Here is a 25,454-nt window from a genome sequence, read left to right on the forward strand (position 1 = left end):
CAGGACCCTCCTCTAATGCTCCGTTGGAAAGTGGGCAGGTGCCCTTCTGAAAGCTGCGTGCGCCATTTTTTGCATGCAAAGGAAGTCTAAGCTCTCCTCAAACCTTTCTTGTGGCTTTTGGGATCGTTTCCCAAAACGATTGAGAACTGTCGCCTGTGTGACACCCCAAAGCTGCTTGGGCAGGCAGAGGAAGCCCTCCGCTCGCTCGGTGAACCCCTGCTTTTCACCCCCTGCCTTGGCCTGCAGACTTGGGGCCTGACGTGACTCTGTAGGCAGGCAGTGAGTTACTTCGCTTGTGAGAAGCCACACAACTGCCAGAGTAAACCAAGTACTTCTCTTCTCCACTCACTGGCAAACTGTTGCGTACTTTTCTGAGGCACATGACAAAACAGCAGTGCCACTGAGGTTCTTAAAGACACCTCTTTCTACCCTCCCTGCTTTCCGGCTTGGCAGTTTCTTTGCTGAGCCGAACCTCTAGTTTGGCAGATCTCCCCCTTCCTCCCATGAAAAAGTGGTCCAGCATTGAGCAATTGAGCTTGAAAGTGCACGAAGGAATGGGACACGCTCCACTGAATTGAGTAGGGAGGAGTCTGATTGTGCCAGGAGAGTCAATATGTTTTCTGCTCCGTTGGATGAGTGATTAGATTGATGTGGTTTATTTGTTAAATGATGGAAGTGGTTTTAAAAATAAATGAAGCATGAAGCATCAATTCTTGCTCGTACAGATAATTTATTATTGCTGGCCTGAAAAGTGCTCCGCTTTGTAAATTGATCATTAATTTTATCAAGTGTGTTAAGGTTTGTTTAGTGTAGTTCAACTGTAAAACACACACAGGCGTGCGCATGTACCCACACCCAAGCACCTGACTTATTCCTCATTATTGGATAGGTCAGCGTGTAGAAAATGGGCAACATTATGTTCGTCTAGAAGGACAATATGGAAACTTGTCACTTCTAAATATAACACTTCCCCACATCTGCTATGTATGTATTCCATGTCAACACTGCCCATCAGCCACGGCTCTCCGATCGGGCTGCTTTTCACACTGACCTTTTTCAAGGTGGTGATGTCCCTGTCACTGAGGCTGCTTAGCAAATGAAGATCTTCCCCACCGTTCTCTTGAAAGTTGCATTTGCAGGGAAGCAGGCCCTGAGTAGCCAGACCCCAACGCTTTAAGACGAAACTTGAAGCCATACTCGGGGCTCATACGTCCCGTCCCCGCCTCCCGCAAGCGTCCCGGTGGCCGCGACTCACAGCTTCGCAGACCCAGCGGGAGAAACGGCTAAGGAACGGAGGAACTTGCTGGAAATGCTGCCATGAGAAATGGTGCGTCTGCCTCCGTGTGCGGGGAGCGACAGCATGGTGAAAATGGTTCTCGAGAGCCCCTCTTGGCTTAATCTTGTGTTATGGTTTGTCGGAAGCCTTTTCTACTCCCAGCAACCTCGTTCCTAGGATACAAACAGACCCTGTGCCAGGAGGGGAACTCTGCCAGCCCAGGGAGAGGGGCTTGGCGTGGTGGTGTTTGCTGGTGTCCATATGTTCAGGTCGGCATGTCTCCCCAGAGGCGAGTTAACGCACGCCGGCCCAGCCGCCTCCTTCCCCTTGGAGCCTGCTAGAGGGCTCCTGCTGCCTGCCCATGTGTGGATGTTGATTAATTTTTCATTTTTAATGAAGTTTGATCATGTTTATTATTTCACATGATTGACTGCCTGGTACTCTTTCCATGTAATTGATAATGCACATTTCTCTTCATCTGTCTCGCGTTTCTTCGGGGCAAAGTTGCGAGATTGTGTTCTGTGGTTAATGTTAGATTTATTGGTCCCATTAGATGTATAAATTATCTCTCTCTCTCTTTTTTTTCTCTCCTCTTCTCTCCACAGGAAATTCTACAGACCCTCACCAAGTTCTGCTTCCCCTTCTATGTGGACAGGTAGGGTTAGATTTCTGTATTTTACAAGAAGGAAAAAAATGCACACAACAACTCTGCAATAAAACAGTGGCAGAAAATAAAAACCATACCATTCTTAATGCTCTGTCTACCTGAACGTGATTTAAAGTACCCAAGTGTAAATTACAGCGGCAATATCTTTTTTCCCAAGGACTTTTATAGGCGCCATCAAAAAAGTTTTAATTTTACCATGCATCGGCAACAGTCAAATCGGTTTTCTTCTTGCTTCTAATGAAGCTTTTAATGCGAAAGCTAAACTTTTGCTGATTTAATAGTTACGCCCCAGCAGCTGACAACGTACAGTATTTACAGCCGCAGTTCCTTATATGTATTCGGCACGTTCAGTGTGAGATATGAGTAGGTGAGATTGGAATCCCTCTTTTCGGCGTGTCCGAAGTTTTTATTGGTGTAGTCAAATAGATGTCTTGGAGAGGAGGAGACTCGGAGGGGATCTGTTGGCGACATGTAGGTACGTGACGGGGTGTCACACAGAGGTGGGTCGGGAGCTGTTTTCCTCTGCAGAAGAGGGCAGGGTGTGTTCCAGTGGAGCTAAGCTCAGGGAAGCTGGCTTCAATTTGGATGCCAGGAAGTTCTTCCTGACGGTTAGGACCCCCAGGGCACAGAATGGGCTTCCCCGGGAGGTGGCTGAGGCCCCACCGGTGAGGGTGGTCAAGGATAGGCTGGACATGCACAGGGTAGGCATGTCGTGAGCGGAGCCGGCTGGAGCCGGGGGTCAGGCTAGATGGCCCGGGGGGACCCTTCTGACTCGCTCTGTTTCTATGTCTTCCCCTCCTTTCACTGCTGTGTTAGCTAGATATCTGGATTTCGAACAGGGTCCAGACTAGTCGCTTCATTTCTGGGAGTGTCGACAAGCACCTCTCGTGTTTGGTGGCCTTGGGCTCTTAAAAGGGCAACCTGTTCGGTTCTGCCGGGAAGTAAACCCCATGGAGTGCATGACACGTGTGTGGAAAGTCCAGTCTCAGTCACGCTGCTTCACTGCGGTTTCTTCGTGCATTTCTCTGACGCTGCAATGCTCCCGACTTGAACCTCCCAACACACCTGGGTTGCTGTGAACGAATACGGAGGTACACACGGCCCGGGACCCCCATTCCTGGGTTGTTTGCCCTGCTGCGTGTTTTTGCATTGCATTTATATCCCACCTTCCTTCCCCTTGCAAAGGACCCGATTCTGTCCTTGTAGGAGCCATTCTGTGAGGCCGAGAGGCAGTGACTCACCCTCCGTCAGCCCGTGGGCCTCATGGCTGCCTGTGGGGCGGAATGGCAGGTTGCCCAAGTCCCGGCCCTCGTTCTAAACTCGGCTCTACACTGGCCCTCCTCTGCCTTTCGGGGAGCGAGGAAACTCTGCTCTCGTGGGACATGGCGAAGCAGTGGGCGCTCCTGTTGCAGCAAACCAAGGTTCTGAACTTTCGGCTTTTTGTAACGTGTGAACTGGGCCAGCATATGAGTGAACGAGGTGCCAGGAAGGAAGCGACCCCAGCAGCTCCTGCCCTTGAAATGCAGAGTGGCCGAAGGGCATGGGAACGATGTTCGGCAGGGTGAGGGGTAGTTCTGTTTCATGCCCGGGCGCCTGCGTGGTGGTGTCCACGGAGCCCAAGTGGGGAGCGAAGGCCCATCTGGGTGAACCGGGAAGGGTCCGTGGCTCCGGGGCGGAGCGTGTGCTTTGGAGGCGTCATGCTCATCCCCGGCTCGCCCAGCGGAAGAACCAGGTGGCAGGTTCGGGGCAAGGTGGTGCTTCATATCGGAGAGCGGGTGCCGGTCCGAGAAGGTACGGCTGGGCACTGGCTTCATTCATTCCTCGTGCTTGTGTGGGCCAATCGTAATTTTTGTTTAAGAGCATCATTGAATTACTGGCCAAACAACCTGCTTTGGGATGGTCCATCGTCCGTATTCCAGTGCAGAGCTGAGACTGTCCAACTGTTATTAAGCAGTTTTGTCCCGGGGCCTTCAGACGGGTAAGCAGCAAAGCAAATGATAAGGGCGCCCACTGAGAGAGAGGATTTCCTTTTGCCAAAGTCTGCGGAAATCCCTCACACTGGCTCAGCCCTGGGTGCGACCCCCCTGCTCAGAGCATGAGATGCTCCGGCGCAGACCGTCTCGCGTGCTGCCCTCTCTCTGGCGGTGCTTGGGCAGCGTCGCGCGGTGCTGCGTCTCCGGGCTGGTCCTTGGGCACGAGGGGTGGTCCCTTCCAAACAAGCAGGTGTTCGGGGCGGCTGGCGTTCCCTTCCCAGCTCCCTGGCCAAGGCGCAGGTGGTGCGAAGCAAGGCCCGGTCTTCCCGGGCGTCCATTTGTGTGTTTGCTCAGACTTGCAGAAGCAAGAATGTCAAGAACTATTTTTGACTCTGAGCGCGACCCGATCTTAATCACAATCAGTCCAGAAACATGTTTTCCTCCTTTCTGTGGAATTTGCATGGCATATGCAGCAAGGAGGTTTCCCCCTCCCTGAATAAATCATGTTTATTTGCAATTCATACCTGCATTTTCCTCTGAGCATTTGTTCACCTATCATTTTTACCCCACAGGCCAGACTGAATATGTATGCAGGGGATAAATCAGCGTGTCTTTTTTGAACATAGAAAAACCCTTAAAAATAAAGTGAAGCTCTTTTGGCATGAGGATAAATGCAAGAGTTGGGTAATTTAATACCATTAGTCTATTTCTTCCTCTTAGTTTGCATAAAGCCACATAGGAAATTTTTGCATGTACATTTGTGTGGATGCGTTTATGTTAAAAACAGGCAAACAGACAAACACTTCCAGTTTTGTTAAGACTTCTCCTGCAGTTAATTTATGTTGGGGCTCAGCTCTTGAACCTCTCCTGGATGTTGTCCTCGAAAGGTATAAAGGGAAGAGCACCTGAGACTCTGTGCAGCATCTCTTGGGGATGGGCTTCCGCAGCCCACCTGGAGGGGCTTTTGTGTCAGGTGGGGGTCTTCAAGGAAAACCTGAGAGCCTGCACCCCTCTCTCTTAGAAATGGCTCTCCAGGTTCATGCGCTGACGTTTGAATGCACAAACCTTTCCCTGCGCCCTTAACACCTGCCTACATGTACAAATTTTTAGTTAGAGTGACCCTAACGGAAGAGAGGTGTACGGAAGCTACACAGGTGCTTGTGCCTCAGGCTAAGGGACCTGCGTCACCTTCTAGAAGCAGCTAATTTGGTGATCACCTCCTTTAAAAAAGCATTAGTGGCATGAAGTAAGGCATCCGCCTCCTTCACACTCTCTCCTCTGCACAAGTGTGTTTGTGGCACACATTCCACCCCTTTCCCAGGAGTGAGCTGGCTCACGACTATCCTCCCCCTTAAGCCCATGGTTCCAGCAGAACCTTTTTTGGAAAGCGACGGCTCCGTGTTTTCGGTGCAGCGGGAGAGGGCCCTGGTCTGGCTGGGTGGTGGAGCACAGTGGCTGAGCCGACCTTTCCGTTCCTCTCCTGAGGTTTGGAACGTGGAGCTGTGTTCCGCGAATTAAGTGAGCGTTGTCCGCACACCAGGGCGTGAAAATACGCCTTTCCCCTCCTACCTCGCCCTGCCTTCGCTCGGCTTACTCCGAGGGCTTCCCACGGTTGCTCTTGCCCTGCCTCTGGCTTGTGTTCTCCCGCTGTCCCTCGCTTTTGGGGTGGACTGCCCGGAATCGCCACTGCCTTGCAGCCGTTCCATCGCCCAGAAAACAGAACGGCTGATGAGCGCCGCGCGGTGCCATGTTTATTAACGAGGCAAAGAGCTGAGGGTGCATGGGCGTGCTTTCTTTGCTGTCATCGGATATAGTTTTCTGACAGGTGGGCAGGCAAAGGCGCTGTCACAGAAGGTCCATATTTGAGAGGAGGAAGTGGTGGGCGGGGGAAGCGACTTGGAAGCTTTTGCAGCCTCGCCGCTGTGGGGCGGATTCCTCCAGCCCCCCGAGGCGGCGTTGGGTGGGGGGCAGCCCCTGCCAGGTCCTTCGGGCCACACCGTAACAAAGTGTTGTAAGTAGGAGGTGCGGCCCTACAAGGGAAATTTTTCCCTATAGTCCAGGAACAAGGTAGGGTGAAGCCAATGCTTTGCACCGAGGGTGTACAAGGATGTTGTTCCTGGTTGTAAATTACGTTGTGTGGCTTGTTCCCAGCCTCCAATGGGAGTGTGTACAGGAATGCAGATTTGGGGGGAAATTTGCAGTTTCTCACACTACATTAGCACGGGAAGAGGCAGGCGTGCACAGATGCACACTTCCGAAGGGGACCATTGATGCTTCCGTGTGCTTGCACCTCCGGAGAAAGCTTGGATTTTGCCCCTTTACTTGTGGGAGGAAGGAGATAGTTGGGAAAATGCTCATTTTTTGACCAGAAAGGATAGGAAAAAGCGGTGTTTGCTTTTTGGAATGCAAACGAGAAGAAATGAGTTTTGAGGAACAATTTGGAGAACCTCAGCAAGCAGAAATGTTCCTTGTTTGCTTGTTTCTAACATCCAGGTAGTAAGAGAATGGGCTTGGACCCGCTTACCTGGCCAGCAGGTGAGAGCCTTCTGCTAGTCTCTTCCCATCTGCAGAAAATGTGACTTTTGCCTGGACAATTCATGTTGCAGCTTGCTTTCTTTATTTAAAGTTTTTATATACCACCCCAATGCTGAAAGTCTCTAGTAGCTTCTGTTGCTCTTGTCCTCAGAAGAAGCTTGACAGAAAAACGCCAGTCATTCCTGATTGCATTCCTGGTCTGTTTGCAAGGTATTTCCAGTCTCACGAAAGGTGATGAGTCCAGGTTGGATTGTAGGTTTTCTAGCAGAATGAGAGAGGATTGGGAGTTGGTCAGAAGCAGGACACCTCTCCCAAACCTTTCCAAGGGAGACAACCGCCTGCCTGCTGGCCATATCTTCCCACACCTGCAATGAATAAACTTCTGCTGCTAGTCATAAGCAGAGACCAGATGATTGCAGAAAGGTCTGATCTGGATAATTCACCTGAGTGCCTTGAGATACATAGAAACAGAGCGAGTCAGAAGGGGTCTCCCGGGCCATCTAGTCTGACCTCCGGCTCCGTTCCTGACATGCCTACCATGTCCATGTCTAGCCTATCCTACTCTTACAGTATCTCTCCAGATTCCCGGGCATGCCTGGGGCTCCGGTGCAAGCCCCAGTCATCCCGTTGCAAACCATCAAGAACTGGATTAAGAAATTGGAGACTGTGATGTGTAAACCTCTTAATGGGAAGAAGCGTTCCCAGTGAGTGGTGCTAATGGGAACCAGCGGAATATCACTCCTTTTGCGAAAGCGCCTTTAGAGGGTCTTGAGACGTGGGAAAGGCTAACGGCTGTGAGGATGAGTTGTGGTCCAGATCTCATTTGAGGGCAGCTGTGTTCTCCTTTCTGGTCCCCGTGCATCACGCACACACGAGCCTCACCTTTTCTGAGGGCGGTGTGGGGGAAATACTCCTGAGCCACCACACGGAGTTATGGAAAGGATCACAAAACAGAAATAAGGAGTAGTTTAGATGCTGAAAGCTCCCTGCAGACGGCAAGGGGTAACCTTCAGCCCCTCGAAGAACGACCCAGCTCTCTTCAATGGCGCATTGTCTTTGGGCTGAACCTGATTGTTCTGTCGGAGCCCGTTCAGGATCCCCCAGGGGTAAGTCGAACCTACAATTTCCCCGTGTGCGATGTGACAGGCACAAAAGCCCGGCAAAGCGTAAAGAAATTAAAATGCACGTTTTGCGTTTCTGCTCCTGCACTTCACTCTGGAAATTCATGCTTTAAGTAATAGGTTTCACACATGGTATAAAGCAAGCTGTTATTTATGAGAGAGGTACCAAGCTGTTAGCAGTAATATCCTTTACTAATTATAGTGTTAGAAAGGGAGGCCTTACACCCTGCCTTAACTTCTAGGGCCTGCTTCGGCCCCGAGGCAGAGCCGCGTTCTCTCCCACTGCAGAATTGGAGGCGTTGGCCCCCGTCGAGGTGGGCTTCTTTCTCAGTGGGAGGAGTCCTAGCCTTGCTAAACAATATTATTGTATTGTTTGTGCTCTTGCAAAAGCGAAAATGAGCACCTTCGTGCCGAGTGCGGCGTGATTGGGGCTTCCGTGAAAGTCCCCGGTGCGCATCTCACGAGCGAGGCTGCTCCTGGGTTGGCGGCCCCGGTGCTTCAGAGTAATTTCTCTGGCAGGAGGCTGCCCAGGTAAAGTCCTGTTGTTGTGGCAACCTTTGAAAGTGCGACGTTCAGGCATGACTTAAAGAAAGGGTTTCTGTTAGAGGGAGTTCCCCCCTGTGGCCTTTTGTCATCCCCTCACCTTATTTATTTTATTTATTTCAAGTTTTTCTCTGCCGTCCACTACTAAAAAAAGTCTCTGGACAGCATGCCTTGGCGGAAATCCACCAAGCATATTTAGCGTCATTGTGATGGTTAGTCAATTAATTGGTTAGAAATAGTTCAAAGCAACGGCACCCCAGACATACTCGCCCAAAAGTAGATAGTTCAGTGAGGCGCATCCCGGCTTGTTTTCTTCGCAGACAAATACAGATAATTTCCCCTTTGCCTCCGGGAGATGCCTCTGTCCAAATCGGATGGCCGGGTTTTGAACTGTCCCAGTGCTTCACTGGGAGAAAGGGCCTGTTCTGGTGTGCAGAGTGCCTGGGTCTGGTTGAAGCTCGAAGAGCCCAGTTACGAGCTTAGTTTTTCCGTAGAAACAGTCATACGGTCTCGCCTCTCCCCCTCCTCACCCCCCAGCCACCTTCCAGCACACCTGGGAGGAAGCTTCAGGGCACACCAGGTGGGAGCTCATGTCCAGCTTCCGCTTTCTCCCGCCGCTCAGCCGCCCCCCGGCAGAGGATCACCCGGCAGCAGAGTGAGGATCCGGCTGGATCTTTGTCCCCAGAAGCAGCATGTGGCCGAGGCACTTCTCTGGGGACCCCGGGGCCAGTCGGAGCCCTTTGTGGTAGCCGACAGTCGTGGGATGCTGCGCAGCCACGGTTTCCGAGGACCGAAGGTTCCCCAGAAGAATATTGGTTTTCTGAAGAAAACTGTGCTTTGTTTGTAGCTACTTCTCACGTATCTTTGCTTTGTCTTCCGGATTTGAGAGAAGTGGAAATGCTGCTTTGAAAATTGTGGGTGTTGTCCACGATTTTTATTAAAAAAAAAAAAATCAGTAATGTTCTTTAAAAAAATATTCTGCCCAATTAATCAGGGCATTTTTAGTCCCTCAAAAGCTTCCGTTCTGAAATGCTTAATCTGACGCATCTCTTGATTTCATCGCTCAGTTCGTTTAAGCCCAATTAAAACGCCCTCAGTTAATCACGCGGCACATTTTAAAGGGAAGGCCCTTCGCCGCTCTTGCCGCCCCAGCCGTGCAGTGGCCTCCTTCGTCCCCGTACTGGCTTCCCGGACGCAGAGCGAGGTCCCTGCCTCAGCCTTCAAGGCCTTCTCATGTCTCTCCACTCATATCCTAGAGCATCCGGGGGGCTTCAGTCTCTAACTCCATCACTTGAGTCGTCGGAAGGTACAGATGTGAAACCTTGATGGGATGTGCTGGTTTGCTCTTAGCTGATTTTCTCTCCCACCCCGCAAACCTGGCAGCATCCTCCTGGCATAATAGAAGGATACGAGGGCCAACCCTGCGCTCGACGCAGCATCTCAGGTGAAGCGTCCCTGCCGGGTGGCTTCCAGCTGCATCCGGAGGGCCTCTCCTACTCCATGGAAGAGCCCACGGCCTCCCGGGGCCCCTGGTTGATGGCTGCATTTCATCCAGGTTCTGCCCTGCGGCTTCATCCCCTTTGGACCTCATCACTGTTCTAAATGGCTCCAGTTTGCACCGACTGGATTGGGTGGGGTGGACTTGATATTTGCACAAATGAAGTTGTTCGTTCTTTGAGGAAAGTTCTAAATTGGCCCTTTCTGTTCATTTGCAATCGCAAATCCACCCCTTTGCCAAGTAGCCCTGCGTAGGGCTATTCCTGGCTTGTAAATATCCGTGCCGGTTTCACTCTGTCCACATAGTTCCCTGCCATGCTGAAGGAATGTGAATTTTAAGACAGGTCCTGAAACATGCAGGATCCATCGTCTACAAACCAAACCAAACCAGCTTGCTTCGGCTTGTTTACTGCTAGGCAAATCCGTTGTTCTCTTCCAGGCCTAGACTAGGTGGCCCAGTGACCTAACTCAGCAAGGCAGAGCTTATGTGCCTACCCAAATATTTTGCCCCAAGGATCTGCAGGTAGCTCATTCCAGCTCCTCCATTTGCTTGACCTTCGTGCTGGTGTCGGGGCCACCCATCCTGCAAAGTTTTACAAGGATATGTCACTGCTTAGAAATCACCTGAGTATTTGTGTCATCTCTCGGTGGTTTATTTCCGAGGACAGAGAGAGATTGTGAAAGGCCCTCACCTGTCCTGGATGCTTGTACTAGCTGAGGAAAACACCTTTTGCTCATTTTGGCAGAAAGGTGGAATCTAATTTCAGGAGGAAGGGGGATCTAAATTAATAAGAGAAATAAATGCTCAGACTCATCTTATTTATATTAAAAGCACATTTGGCGGGGGTGGGAAGACACCTGGCTAACAGCTGGATGTCAGCATATCCGTGGCATCTTCTGAGGTAGTCATTGTTCCCCCTTGGAAGTGGGACGTTTTGTTAGTTCCTGTAAGTAACCCTTCAGTACTTATAATGGACATTCTGCCCCTCTTTTCGCTGGTTCCCAGCTCCTCGCCCTCCTGTGGTGTCTCCCTTGTGCTGAATTTCAGGCTGTGAGGGTCCTGCTCTCCGTAAAATGCTAAACATATTGACAGCCCCTTCCTCTCACAGCAACCCAACTTGTGGTTCGTACAAACAGTGGTTTGTCTTCTAACAAGAGTGACCAGAAAAACCTCCATCGTACGGACAGACCTTCCCTTTGGTGGAAGGACTCGGCCAGCCTGTGCAAAGGTCTGGCTGAAACCCATTCGGGGCCCCAATCTGCAGCTCAAAGACTGTGGTACTGAACAGTCAGTTTAGTTTATTTGGGTGGTTGCTGCCCTTTCCGAGATGAGCCGAGCCGGCCCAGTGCTAGAAAGTCGGGCTGTTCGCCTCACCTCCCCCCGAGCCTGTTTTGTGCATCCCAAGCATAACCAAAAAGAAACCACATCGCGGGAGGAAATGCTTCTGGTTCAGTGACCGGAGTCTGTTTAGATGCTTGGCGTGGCCCGTTAACAGATCCCGTTGTTCTCCCCGCTTCCAGCCTCACCGTTGGCCAAGTTGGACAGAACTTCACCTTCGTGCTCACAGACATCGACAGCAAGCAGAGGTTCGGATTCTGCCGCTTATCTTCCGGGGCCAAGACCTGCTTCTGTATCTTAAGGTGAGCCAGGATGCGGCCCCTCCCGCTCTGGGAAGCTGTGCTGACCCGGCTTCTGCGGCTTCTAATTAGCACTCCCCAGCTGTTGGGGCGGCCGCTCCCTATCTGTGCCTCGGGAAGTCACTGCACTCCGGGGTGCCCTCTGTGCCAGAAATCCTCTTGCACTCGGGGCTTTTCTCCCCGCTATCTGTGTTTCAAAGTTGTTGTTCTCCAGTTCTGAGCTGACGTGGGACTCGTCGCCGGGCGGTGAGGCTGGGGGTTGTGGCTGCCGCTTCCCTCCCCCGTAAGCGAGCCTCGTGGAAGCCGGGTGTGGGGCGGCTCTGGAAGGGGGGCTCCTGAGGGCAGGGGGGCTGTTCTCCGGACGTTGGGGCACCTTGTCGCAGCTCGGGCCCGGCACACAGCCGTCCTCATCGGGACAAAGGCCCGCCTTGTGCAAAGACGTCTTTGCGGGGCTCTGCAGGGCGGCGCCTGCGCCTTTCCACCCCATCCAGGCTCGCGCCGTTTTGCGGGGCCATGGGTCCCGCTTCTTTGCCAGGCGTCCCAGAGGTGCGGCCTGGGAAGGACTCGGGGCATCCTCCCTCGTAGTGGCCTTCCCACGAACGAACACGTGTGCACGCTGAACTGCTTCTCTTGGCAGCGCCTGAAGAGGCATCCCAGCCTCGCGTCCAGAGTTGCGCACGCGTGCGCCTCAACTCAGCCCTGCTGTGGAAAACGAGTGCCACCCGTTTTCTCTCTGGCCCGCGGGGTATTTCCTCCAAATGCCAAAGGGAGCTTGCAGTCCAGCCAGAACACGTGCCAGTGAGACCCGGCAGCCACTTCGCGCCGCAGTGTGTTTGGCTCCGACAAGGGCCTTGTCTGCCATCCACGATCACAATCGGGCACAAGCGCTGGGAGGTGGTCTGGAGGCCCTTGGGAAAGGCTGCCGGGGCCCCGTCCTTCGAGGCTCGGGTCTCGGCCGCGGGAGAGGCCCCCTCGCCAACGGGCTACCGGTGTATTGCACTGTCTTTGAATTGCTTTCCAAATTATTTTGAATGGAGCGCATGTGAAGCACCCTTGATGGAGAAAACTGGCCACACTGAGGACTTTCACTGGTCCATCAGTTGTGGGAGTTTGAAGAGTGCTTTGGACTGGCGGACGCAGGGCGTCTGTACTGAGGCTGTGGCCTCAGTGCGGTGGATTTCCAGGTCACTCAAAGTGGGCTTAATCCGTGTATCTTTTGCAAAGGACTAGCAAGACCCATTTCTGCAGGTTCGACCTTTGGACATTTTTAGAATTTGCTGCCCTCCAAATGGTGCTGAGTTTCCGAGGGAAGTTTATAAAAATCTGAAATCCACTAAGAAAGAGCCTTCAGGCGTATTTGCTCGTATTTGCCGCATAGAAAGAACTGAAGGCTTCTCTCACTGAATTCTGGAGATCAATTTAAATTGTTTCTAACTGTGGCTCAATCATCAAATCCCAGATGTTGGCCTCCTGCAATAAAAACAAAGAAAAATGTTATTGCGCTTTGAAGACTAACAAATTTATCATGGCAGAAACTTCCATCCACTGCAGTCCACTTCATTAGATTCAGTTCACTGCTTTTTGGAAGTTTATGGCTTAATGGATTTGTTCACCTTTCGGGTGCCCTGAGCTTCTTATATCGGAATAATCAAATGCTCTGGGAGTCTTTGTCCAGCCACAGATCAGGGCCACTTAACTTATTCTGTGACTTGCTGAAATCTTGCGTGTGGATTTCTGACTTGCTGCTCATGTTTGGAGAGGTCGTTTTCTCTGCCATTCTATCAGTAGAGGGCACAAAAGAGCACAGGATGGTGTTAATATATTGTTCATATTCATCTTGTCTTCCGTGATTTGAAGCTCTGAACTGCATGAAATACTGTGTCTAAAATCCAGCAGTGTACTCCCTGTCAGAATATAGTGTTTTGTGATAATTTAAAGAAGCAGGCGTTTATGTAAGTGTGCTTTCTAAATGCAAAAACAACTTGACTCGGTGAAATTCGGAATTATGAGGGTTTCGGTGGAAACCTCGCAGAGCTTTTTAATGGATGCTTCATAAAGGAAAATTAATGCATTTAAAAATCCCTTTCCCAACTTTCTCCCCTTGTTTTTCATTGCGGAATGTGGGTCGCCGCCGGTTTGCAAGTTATTTTGTAAACATGCTGCAGATACCGCCGGATGATCTGTAAATGGCCTTTGATTCATATATTCTGTGTGCAGTGGAAGCGATGTGCTTTCATTCTGCCGTCTTCATACCCTCCATCCTGTCTTGTCTGCGTCCATCTCTTTTCTGAAAGGCTGAATAGTAGCTGTCTTTTCCTTTCAAGTCCCTTTGGCTGGGTCCATCTTGCTCAGGACTTCCTTTTCCATTTTCTGGGAAATATGCACCCCAGAATTCTGGGAAATGGCGATCCCTCGTTGCTTGTCCCCTTTTTATTTTATGGCTGGGGTATTTGTCTGTGCTGTTGAGCAGACGATGTGGGACCTGGAAGGAACCCTGCTCAAACAGTGATTTTTGTGCTGCGCAGACTTTGGAATAAATTCCAGAAGCAACCTCTCCCTTCCTCGAAGGGGTTCGGGAGGGGCATCGTTGCGCCTTTGACCCGCGAGGTGAGTTGGAAGGCTCATAAACGTGGCGAGTGCTGGATGCCCTCGTGGAAGAAAAGAATGATAAAGCCATTTTGCCCTGTTGCTTTTCTGGGGAAACTTTGTCCTTCTCCTTCCCTATGAGAAGCACAGTGCTCTCAGCGCCTCTGCTTGGGCCCGTTCCGCTTGGCTGTGGTCAAGCATCGACCAGTCCCTCCCAGTAGCAGCCACAGAGCCCTGGGGGCGCCTGCATACACCCGTGGGCTCTGGAGCTGGTCTTTGTGGCGCAGGTGAGCAAGGGCGCACAGCCCCGCCGGACCGGGGACCGCAGAGCGGCTGGGAAGCTCGCAGAAGCCTGGAATGTCGCATAGGAAATGTTTGCATGGTCTCCTGGCCCTGAAGAAGAGGGTTGGATGAGTGCTCTGGGGCACGGGCACACACCTGGCAGGTAACGAAGGTGGCGCTCTCGTGGGTTGCACACACCAGGGCCCGGGGGCGTCGTGGGCTGCTTAAGGGGAAACTTGCTACGGCCAGATGAATAAATAGTTTGTTTTGTGCCGTGGCCAGGTGCCGTAATAAACCTTGCCTCCCCGTGACACGTTAGACAAAAGTAATATTGTCTAACATGGGGGAGGGTCTCGCTCAAGCTCTCCTGGATTAATTTCCCCATTCAAAGCCAGGCCTAAGCACTGCAGTGGATGGAGGTGTGGCTGAGCCTGGACCGGCGCTTCGCATGGCCCCGGGCTTCTCGAAATGCTCCTCGCCATCTCCGGAACAAAACTAGCATCCCCGTCCCCCCGGTGCACTGGGTTTTTATTTTATCTTTGGAAATATTTTCACTGCTGGCTGCAAAACCCCGATCGGCCATTGATGACAGTGGGGAGAATCGTTTGTTAAACAGAACAGCCTAACAAGCCAACTTCAAACTGCAGCCCTTTTGTTTTGATTATTCCCTCCTTGAAGGGATGTGTTTGTGAAATGCACAGTTCTGAGACGCTTTGAGGCATAAAGCCAAAAAGGGCATCAGAGCTGCTATTTAAATAACTTTGCAGATTTTGAAAATATACACTAAATTACGGGATGTACATTTTTCAAAATAGATATTTGAGATTACAGATAGGTTGTAATACGGTCTGCGAAATCTGTATTTGCTTGATCTGGGGGGAATTCAAAGCAGTCTCTTTTTCAAAAGGGTATTGGGTTGGGAAAGAGCAAACCGTAATTTTGAATCAGGGTGTGTGTGTGTGTGTGTGTGTGTGTGTGTGTGTGTGTGAAGGGAGTGGATATTTCTCAGTTTTATTCACGAGTCACAGAAAATGCCCTCCGAGCCAACGAGGTTTGATTTAAAAACTGTTGCCATTCCCAAATGCAAAAGGAATATTTGTTAACCGTTTCAAAGTTCAAGGGATAATTTATGGGTTTTAATCCACGTGGTTTCTGAGTGAGCGCCTCTGAAGTCAACCTCTCAGAGTTCTGTGTTCTGAATTATCCCGCAGCCCATTTATTCAACCCGGCGTTTTTAACGGCGTCTTATTTGTTTCCAATAACTAGCCAGAAAAATGTATCACCATGCGCCCGGCTGAGCTGGTTTATCTTGGGGGAAAGAAGACAGAGACCGCTTGCAAACCGGTTTCATTTTTTTAACCCCCCACCAGGTTCCTTTAACCTTCTTTTATAAAATGAGAAATAATTGCATCAATTCCCCCCCCCCCCGCGCAAAGTTTTATTTTCTGTGCGGCATCGGCAACCTTAGCATTTCTTAATGCACGTTGGAGAGCTTAGTTGGGGTTCTGGCAGCAATGCAACATTTGCTTCTGTGCTGGCAGCTTATCTGCATATAATTCTTCCCGTCTCCTTCTCTGCCAAGGTATTCTCCAGTGCGCACATGTGGATGTATGTGCTGCGCATCCATGCACGCACACAGACAGACAAAATCTGACGGTGTATCTAGCAGCTTTTCTAGTTGTTCAAAGCCTTCCTTTTGCCCATATATATATATATATATATAATTATAAACTGCGTTTTCCCCATTAGCTAATGAATCTGTATTGCTGACTTCAGGTAATTTTATTCGGCGCTGTTTTCCACCCACCCATTGCAAAAATAGCCGTGTAAAAGCGCCCAGGCGGCACCAATTTACCATGGCAGTGATTCCAAAGCAAGAATTAACAGCACGGACGATTAACTTATGGCAAAATGCTCCTTCCTGTGCTTGTGCCTAGATTTTTTCCTGCATATTTTGGAGTTGTCCTGAGAGTCAGAGGTAGTGAGGAGAAGGCATTGCCTTCCACATCACTGGGACGAGATCAGCAGCTGTACCAGAAATAGCCTGTCCCGGATGTTCTGTCGAACCAAGCTGCTTCTTAACTGCAGATGTTTGTACGTATGCGAGATGAAGTCATGCGGGCTTCTTGTCGACTCGCACAACTAAAATGAGTGAATCGAGGTTCTGAGAATAGCAGAAATAGGCAAACGGTTGGATTTCCTGCTCTGAAAAAACGACCCACACACTGGAAGTTAGCTGCGAAGTGGCCACAGTTTATATCTTGCAGGAATAAGACGTATTAATGCGAATGATAGGAGGGCCACGTGTGTTTATACACTGAATTTGGGGTCGCTCGTTACTGGGATCCGGCACAAAACTCTCCACGCTGTCAGGGAGCTTGTAGTGGCCAAGCCGTCCTGCTCTGCCGGGGTCGACTGCAGAGTGTCTCTGGGCGCCACGTGGTGAAAGGGAAAGAGGAAGGCCGGTGCCACATGCTTCCTGTTCCCCAGCCTTCCGTCTGCTTTGCAAGGAGTTCTTGTGGGGGGGGACGAGTTCTGGAGCAGACGGGGCCGCAGTGGCCCCCCGTGTCGTCCCCTCGCCCCCACGCACGTGCCGTCCCGCAGAATTCCTTCCAGCCCGGGGCTGAGCTCGGAGAAGCGGACATCTGGGGAGCGGAGTGTGTCCGGGGGGGGGGGGGGGGGACAGGGCCAGAACGGAGAAGGGGCCGAGCCGAAACTGCCCAAAGGCCAGCCTGTCCGGGCTGAAAGCTCGTGCTTGCAGAAACTGCGCTTTAGCAGAGACGCTGGGAGTTCCTTGGAAGGGGTGGGGGAATGGGGTAAAAGCCAGGACAGTGTGAGGCGGTCGAGGGGTGGGGGGCAGGAGAAGGGGTGCCTCTGCAGAACTTTGGGGGGCCGAGGCCGGTGCATGGGTGAGCGCGGGAAGGGAGACGCAGGTGCCCTCGCTTATCCGGCCTCTTTCCTTAGCCGCCGCCTTGCTCTTGGAGTTTGCATCAGCCGGCTCTGACTTTTATATTTTACGCAGACTCTGCTGTAAATCTGTTGCCTAGCAAAATTGGAACCGTCAACACAAAACACATTTTGTACCAAAGAGCGCAAAACATAAAAATGGTGGGTCGTCCGGAGGTTCAAGTCTGTTGGCTCTGACACAAGAGTTCTGCCTTTTCACTGGAGACGGGTGAGAGCAAGTGGCCGGAAACAGTGGAGGGAACGTACTCTGTGCATGCTTAGAAGCACTCTTGTAGTGCTACTTCAGGTCCTGAGCTCTAAATGAAATGAAAACCCGATGGAGGTTTGGAGCAAAAGGCACGGTTTGAGCGAGGTCAGCTGAAAACATTGCCTAATTGGGGGGGGGGCAGGGGCGGGGAATGGAAAGAATCCCAAGCTTTGGGATGATTGAGAGCCATTTTAAAAATGGAAACAGTGATCTGGTCCCTGCAGTTGAAATGGAAAACATGCACTCACTTTAAAGGAAATCTATAGAGCTACGACGTCTGTGCAAGCTGAATTTCACATCTTTCTGGATTTAAAAGGCGCAGGTCTGAAATGCTACCAAAGAGATAGAAAGCAGCCCCCTCAGCCCGGGCTCGTCGCCGGGCCGCTGCCGGGATCCCCGTCTTCTCCTTGCTCCCCGCCTTTCGTCCATTTATCCTGGGAAGAGATTCAGTGCACCGGGAGCGGGGGGTGGGGGGGACGCCGCCATTCTGTGCTGAGGGCAAACAGAGAGTCCTTTTTAACTGAGCAGCAACATGTGGAAGGATCAGGAATATCTAGAGGGATTACAGGAGAAAATTCCAAATTTGTACTTCTTACAGCTTGTACTTGGAGCAGGTTCTGCTGGGAATAGATGTTAGTTAGCCTGACCTGTGACCTTCAGCACTGTTGACATGGATTTCAGCCAGAAACTACCCACAGAACTCCTTTGTTCTGCTCATTCATGGCTCCTCGAAAACTCCCAGCCAGCGCAAGTCGCCAGCTCAAAGACAAGGAGAGCAGCGCGCTCTTTTTCCCATGCTTTGGAAACAGCCGCTCCCGTCCGCAGCAAGCTCCCTTTAATAGGGACTCCGTGGCCCAAACACGATCGGAATTGACAGCTTCCTGACTCAGGCTTGCCAACTGGCTGGGCACCGAGGCCCAGGGGAACAAACCGCTTGCGGGTCCCCGGGGCTTGTGTGTGTGTGTGTGTACGCAAGAAGTGCAGCGCCCGTATTGTAGCATCCCTCCGGTCCAAGACGGACCCTGAGGACGGAGCCCTGTGCAGACCTTCCACCCTCTGGGGGCCACCCTCTTTCCCTGGAGGGACTCACCCTGCCAAAAAGGGGAGGCCAAGGGAGGTGCCCAGCCTGTGTTCGAAGAGGAAGGGAGCCGCTGCCCCGCTGCCAAAGACGTGGGGTGCCATGCTCGGGGATCGTTGCGCAGTGCTGCCATTGCTAGATCGCATCTAGGGATCGCCGGGAGAATACCGAACGAGGCCGCACAGGAGTCTTCCTGCGCAGCCCCCTTGTTTTCCTTTCTCTGGGCCTCACCTTGCTCCTCACGTTCTACCTCTGTGTCCCTGTGGAGAAGTTACAGGTGTGCACAGCAAGGGGTACAAACTCGTCCACGGATATTGCAGGAAGAGCGGTACCTCTTCCAAAGAAGGGGGACCCTCGCCAGTGCCAATACCTGGACTCAGAGGCAGACTGCACAGTCCCACCCAGGAAAGGAAGCCACCTGTGCAGGTGTACGTACTTCAGAAGTGATGTGCTCAAAGGCACAGACGGCAAAGTACGTCCGTCCGTCTGGTTTCGTGGTTGCCTTTCAGTGGCGTCTCTTGCTGAAGAAATCGCAATGGTGCCGCAGCCTCTTTTTCCTCCTCTTGGATTGGGCTTTCGTCTGGCTTCTCACAGGCCAGGGCGAAGTCGCTGGCTGAAGACGCTTTCGAGAATAAACAGAATTCCTTACTAATAAACTCTCCTTTTCTGCCAAACATACTTGGCGAAGGAGCTCAGCCAGCCTTCGTGTTGTGGCTCCCAGAAGACACGCCAAAGTGACATCCCGAAAGGCATTCGGGCCTTGTTAATCCAGCCACCCAAAGTATCCGCACGTCATTCTACCAGCGACAACCTTGGCCAACTCCCCTAGTTTGCCCTTATATGGTTCTTGGAAGGATTATTAACATTTTTGGGATCAAACTTGTTAGCCACTTTGGCTACGGAGCTTAGCAAAGAGGGATGTAAATATATTGCGGGCGAAACAACCGAGTTTATGTCATTGTTGGATTTTTCAAGGAAATACAAATATTCTGAAGTTTGGTGTGGATGTAGCCACGAAGCCTGAAGATTTGGAGCTGGGCAGAATCGTGGTGTCTTCTGATTGTGCGGTCCTTAGGGCTGCTAGACGGAGGCGACGTCCTGTGCCTTGCGGTGCTCCAATGCCCTGCACGCAAGTCCTTCCAAGAGCGCGCTGCATGTGTCTCGGTGCAGGAACACGACTTGTTCACAGAGCAGGAACTGTTTGCGCCGCTTGCTCTGGAGATCGGATGAGCCAAGCACGAGCTGCTGATGTTTGTCGGGTTAGGAAATGGGATGCTCCCTCTCGAGAAACCCAGGAATTCCACAGGTTCGGGACTGTTTTCTGGCAGCACAGACATATTCCAAAAGCCAAACTACAACTTCCTAATTTTTATTTGCCACATTCATTGGGATTTTCCTCCTGCCAATTTGGCCCAGGCGAGCTCCAAAGGCTTGCTCACAAAGCTATAATCTAAAACACAATCGCTGAAAGAGATCCAGCGAGCGCCAAAGCTGCATCCTTCACGAGCAGAATGTAGCCCGTTGAAGCAGACCGACGTGTCCCCCAGTCCCCCGCCCCTCGCGAGAGGCCGTTCCAGCCTGTCTTCCCCGTTAAACCGCCTGCCCAGTTCCCCCTGCCCTTCTTCCGTCCCTGCTACACCCATTCCCGTCCTGTGCTTCCTCCGAGAAGTTTAAGAGAGCAAGTGGGGCTCCCACCCTGCTTTTAAAAGACCTCACAAGAATCCTGCGCGAAGCAGATTAGGACGAGGGCTGGCCCACGACTGCAGGGCGCTTGAACCCCGTTCCCTTCTGCACACTGGAGCTTTGTCGTCTCACGCAGAGGCCCGTGCGCTTTATAAACCACCATGGAAACGGATGGTATTAAATCAATAAATTGCACGTCTTGCTTTTTGAGTTCTCCCGGGATAGGAAAAATGGAGCATCCCCTTGCAAACTCTGGGACATGATGGGCTTGCGCACTCCGTGAGTCCAAGCCACTGCTGGGAGCTGCGGGCTTCCAGATGCCGTCGGACTACAATCCCCTCATCCCCGACTATATGCCAAGCTGGCCGATGCTGATGGGAGCTACGTCCAGCCATAGCAAGGGCCAGGTTCCCCACGGCTGCTCTGAGCCGCCTCTTGGGCCTGCCGAGGCCAAGCGGCCGGTCACAGATCGGAGTTCCTTGAACAGCAGGAAAGGAGAAATAAAAGGGGAAGAAACCAACCAGCGGAGCCCGCTGTGGTGCACGCTGGGAACCGCTCCTTGGCTCCAAAAGCCGCTGCACGGGCAGCCCCGCTCGGAGGCACAGTGGCCCGGCGCATTGCAGCGCTGCGGCGGAGGCGTGGTGGGAGGCAGGGCCGCATCCTGGGTGCAGGGCCGCCTGCTCTGGGGCTGAAGCGCCCTCGCCCGCCCGCTCGCGTCCCCTCTCTTCCCAGCGTTCTGCCAGGAAGTGATGCCCACTCTCGCCTCCTGGCTCTGCGGCCGTTCCCCAGCGTCACGAGAGGCGTCTGCCGTCACGGGGGGCGCGCCGCATGCTTCTGCCCTACTCACCAAGGCTGCTCCTGTGGCTCTTGGTGCCGGCTCCTCGCCGCCTTCCTTCCTGTCCTTGACGGAAGCAGCGCACTGGCTCCTGCGCGCGGGACGTAGCCCAAGCTGCCCGGCGGCCCGCCCTTGCGTCACGGGCCTCGAGCGCTCCGCAAGCTGGCACGGAGAAGACGGGAACACGCGGCGTGCCAGGAGGGCGCCATGGCAACCCGACTCAGCTGAACTTTGGAAAGGACACCGTGTTAATCCCGCTGCTCAAATCCCCCGGACACGGAGACCCTTCCCCCTTCCCCCTGGCTCCGCGGCTGCGTGCCCACCGCGCGCGTACAGGGAGAGGCTGGTCGGAGGCTTCCCCGATCGGATTTTGGATTTATGGCAGTGCTTCGCCAGGCTCCCCGTCGGGTTAGCGGTAGTCAGTCCCCTGTGGCTTCCAGCCAGCCTGTTTGGCAATTAGGCTAAGTTATCCTGGCTTCCTTTCGGGGCTGGCTTGTTAAAAGGCCGCATCCCCCTCTCCCCACCGGCTGCTTTTCTTCCGTGGTCGCAGCTTCTAAATGGGCACCAGCAGGCATCCGTCTTGTTCTGCGGTCCGCACGGAAAGGCGAGCGACTCGCTGGGGGCAGCCCTGCTTCTTGCTCTGGGATTAAGTCATGCCGCAGCTTGGGAAGAACAAAATGCCCCCGCGGCTCCGCGGAGAGGGGCCTGTGTGCAGAGGAGACCGTCGATTCTCCCGCTTTCTGCCGGCGCATTCAAGCAGGAAGACCAGCACAGTCTGTTTGGCACAGTAGCCATTCTCAGCCGGCCCCTGCCCCTCCCGCTGTTCGGCGGGGCAAAGGGATATGCCAGGTCTCCAATTGTAGCAGAACAGCCCCACTGCAAATCTGCTTGTCCTTCGCCTGGGGGGCTTCTTGGCAGCCTGCTGCAGCCAATTGATTTAGCTGCAATCCGTTTCCCTTAATATTTTCCATCTGGCCAACAATGACCTCTCAAGGCAAACGGAAAACAGGGCTTGAATTATGGGGCCCAGGATGGAAAAAGCGCTTCCAGCTCCCACTCTAGAACCTGCAGGGATGGGTGGGCGCCAGCAGGCACCGGGGAGAAAGGGGGCGCTGGAGGTGCCTTCTCAGCCAACTGCTTGGCAGGGACCTTGACCGGTGAGCCGGGGGCCTTTGGATCTGGGTCTCTGTGTGAGATGGGCTCAGGGTTGCAGTGTGGAATGGGGGTGGGGGGGGCTTCAGGGGCAGCGGTGGGAAAATTTGTCCTCTTTGCATTTTAACGCAAGCCCATCTAATTAGCACTTCCAAGACCAGTACCCGAACTGAAATGCAGGTATTTACAGTTCTGCACTGCAGATAAAGTTAAAGTGCCAAATTAAATCAAGTTTTAGATGTTAATACATTAGGCAAAAGGCATATAAAAATGCCTCTGTCCAGAAGAATGTACATGGAGATATATATGAATTTCCATGCAGACCTTTTAAAGAAAGGAATGGGACGTTAAGCAACGAAAACAGTGAGAACAGAATTGGGGAGATTCTAACGTGGGTGAAGACCATAAGCCTGTGGGACAAATGCACCCCACCTGTGCTTCCGTTCGGCTCCCCCTGGGGCCCCCTCTGGGGCCACACACCCTTCCCCAGTTGTGCCTGGATACACAAGTATATTTTACACGTTTTGCTCTTGGTCCTTTTGCATCCAGTGCAGCTCAGTCCAGCAAAGATCCAATGGCACGGAATTTGGCCAACCGGGGAAGGGTTTGCGCTGCTGTGAGGGGGAGCGTGTCTGTCGCGACCCCATCCCTTCTCCGGCCCCACACTGTGCAGGACTCGGACAAAGTCCCCAAAGACCCGTTGGCTCTCCTGGCCTCTTCTCAGTGACGCTTTGCTTGGACTCTTGATGGTTCTTGGCTGGTGCTAGCTAGAAAACGTCAATATTTTCCAGCCTGTGTGTGTGGTGCTTGCTAGCCCTTGTCCTCGTTTGCTGTGCGTTGCTGCGTGTTGTGTGCATCGCGTTGCCTTCAAGGAGCGTGTGTGCTTCCACCTCGCTCGGCCTGTGCCCAGGAGTCAGGTGTCCTGCCTGCGTGACCAACCCCAGGGGACCTCGCCTGGAGGGGCCTTGGCCAGCTCTGTTGCTGCTGCTGCAGCTTTTCACAAAGGTGGCCCGCCTGCTGCAGAGGACCGGGGAGCGATGAGGCCATGGCCACTCCGGGCCAGCGTCCCCTGCTGAACAGGGCAATGCACCGGGTTCACGTCCACCAGATGGAGAGCTGGCCACCACCCTGGACTGCCTGAAAAAAGAGGACCCGTAGCATAGAACTCTGCTTCGGCTACCACACCTGATGGCCCCAGCCTGCCTCCGGTGCCCAAGGCAGGGTGTCCTGGGCGAGAGGACAGGGTGGGAAGGTGTGTCGCGCTCCTCTCCCACTTCGGGGCTTTGCATCACCTTTTGGTTGGCTGCTCTGGAGCAAAGACTTTCGGGCTGGACCGTCGGGGCCGTCCTCTTATCGTCATGTCAAGGCAGGGCAGAGAGTTTAGAAGCCACGCGAGGATGCGGCAGGTGTGACTCCGGATCGGCCTGCGCAGAGTCTCCCTGGCCGCCAGGCGCGCCGAGGGGGTTGCGTGCATGAATGCTCCCTTCCCGAAAGAGAGTCTGCACAGAGAGAACAATCTTGCCAGGCAGATGGTTCCGTGAGATCCCCCCTCTCCGATGGTTGTTTTGCTGTGCTCGGGGAGCTCCCCCTGGGATCGCTCGCTCGCTCGCTCGCTCAGTTCCGCCCACCTGTTGCCTGGAATGAGCCGGCTCAGGAAAGGCTTCCCTTAAGGGATCCACGGTGTGTCGACTCTGGCGCTCGGGGTGGAGCGTGGCACTGGGTTCGTGAGGAGGCAGAGAATAGGGGGCAGCTCCTCGGTAAAGGGGTGTCTTCCTGCAAGGGGGGGAGGGAGGAGGGGGGACCGAATGCGTCTGCGCCATCCTCGGCGCAGCCCTGCGGCTCCTGCCCGCTCTTTCCCCGTAATTTCTCCCGTCACGATATGCTGCCTCTCCAGGAGCCACACGGTGAGGAGACGGTCCTAAGAGGGCTTCCGGGGACCCTCGGGGAGCATGCGGCTGGCCCGGTTGGCTCTTCTTGGCCTTTGCATCACCACTTGTGGGTTGGACTCCTGGCTTAATGTAGAGCGGGGCGAAAGAACCTGGCTTAAAATGTGAGGATATTTTCCCCAGGTTCATATTTATATATTTACTACTTATTTATTAGATTTCTATAAAAATATCCTCTGGTTGGTTAACCCGGAAAATACAATGCATGTGTACGTATTTATTTATTAGATTTCTATCCCACCTTTGTTCTTACAAAGAACTCGCGTCATTCTCCTCCCCCTCTTGGTCTCAGTCTTATCCTCACAACAACGACCCTGCAAGGTAGGCTGGGCTGAGGGTCTCGGACTGGCCCCAAGCCACCCTGCTGGCTCCGCGGCTGAGCGGGGACTCGAACCCGGATCGCCTGAGTCCCCGGCCAGCCGGCCCGCTTAACCACTACACCCCCCGGGCTCTCCGAGTATATTCTCTGCTCAGCGTCTGTGCAGATTTCAGTGCATCCAGGTTTTCGTGAATTTCTAACCTTTTGCACCTCCAAAGGAAGCTGGACCCTCGCCCTTGGCAAGCCACTGAAAGAGTCTTTGGACTAATTAACTGCGGCGTATAAATCAGATAAATAAATGAAGGCATAAGGAGTAAAATCGGCAAAACCCGTCTCAAGAAGGATCCGGGGAGCTGCTCCGGGAGCGGTGGAAAGGGGGCTTCCATTAACTCCGTTTCAGCGTGGAATTAAAACCCAGAGTTCCAGGGCCTGCACAAACAAAAGCACCAGTGAGCGGGGAACCTTGCTGTATTTACCAGCAACTTCTCCTCCCATTCATTAATTAGGCCTTCCTAAGGCACCTTCTCTAGTTGCCAAGCAACCGTAACAGTAGTCGTTAAATCCTGCCACTTTTTATTAACCCTTTGGCCTCGGGTGGGCTGGGAGCGCCTCTTTTAGCACTAATGCAAAATGCATTAGCACATCACCTTTGGGGAAACCAAATCCAGGCATCAAAGGAGGAGACGGGGATGCAGGGAGAGCCTGCCAGGAAGGCTCCTCCGTCCGTCCGTCCGTCCGTCCGTCCGTCCGTCTTTCGGGAGCCGGCCACTTCCCCGGTCGGGCTCGCTCTCGCTCGGAGGGGTCCAGGAGGCAGCTGTCAGGGCCAGGCTTCTCTTGACTGCTGACAGATCCAGGCAGGGAGACGAGAAGCCAACTTCCTCCTTCCGAAAACAAGAGCTCGCAAGAGGCCCCTGGGACCTGGGCTGATAATTAGAGGAGGGGGGAGGAGGTGTGAGAGGAGGAGAACCACATGTGAAAGCGCCGGACCCCCTCCGTGGGACACCCGCCTGCCCGGAGGGGCTGGAAAGGCCCCCTTCCCTCCAGACGGGCCCGGCAGGCCTTTTGGGGCCGGGGGCCCTGATCCCCCGCCGGCTGGGACTCGGCCGCCG

At 53.1% G+C, this 25,454-nt stretch overlaps 1 protein-coding gene across 3 annotated transcripts in view; it reads left to right on the forward strand.

The window, feature by feature from the left end:
• The window catches only part of DENND1A (DENN domain containing 1A), a 197,236-nt gene that overhangs the window by 71,434 nt on the left and 100,348 nt on the right, over positions 1-25,454 (forward strand). For all 3 annotated transcript variants that reach the window (XM_044439857.1, XM_044439854.1, XM_044439856.1), the window contains exons 4-5: positions 1,882-1,931; positions 11,134-11,253. In XM_044439857.1, the coding sequence (XP_044295792.1) occupies positions 1,882-1,931; positions 11,134-11,253 (170 nt within the window). The remainder of the gene's footprint in view (positions 1-1,881; positions 1,932-11,133; positions 11,254-25,454) is intronic.

This window comes from Varanus komodoensis, unplaced genomic scaffold (assembly GCF_004798865.1).
Source record: "Varanus komodoensis strain SLA01 unplaced genomic scaffold, ASM479886v1 scaffold36, whole genome shotgun sequence".
Taxonomy (NCBI): domain Eukaryota; kingdom Metazoa; phylum Chordata; class Lepidosauria; order Squamata; family Varanidae; genus Varanus; species Varanus komodoensis.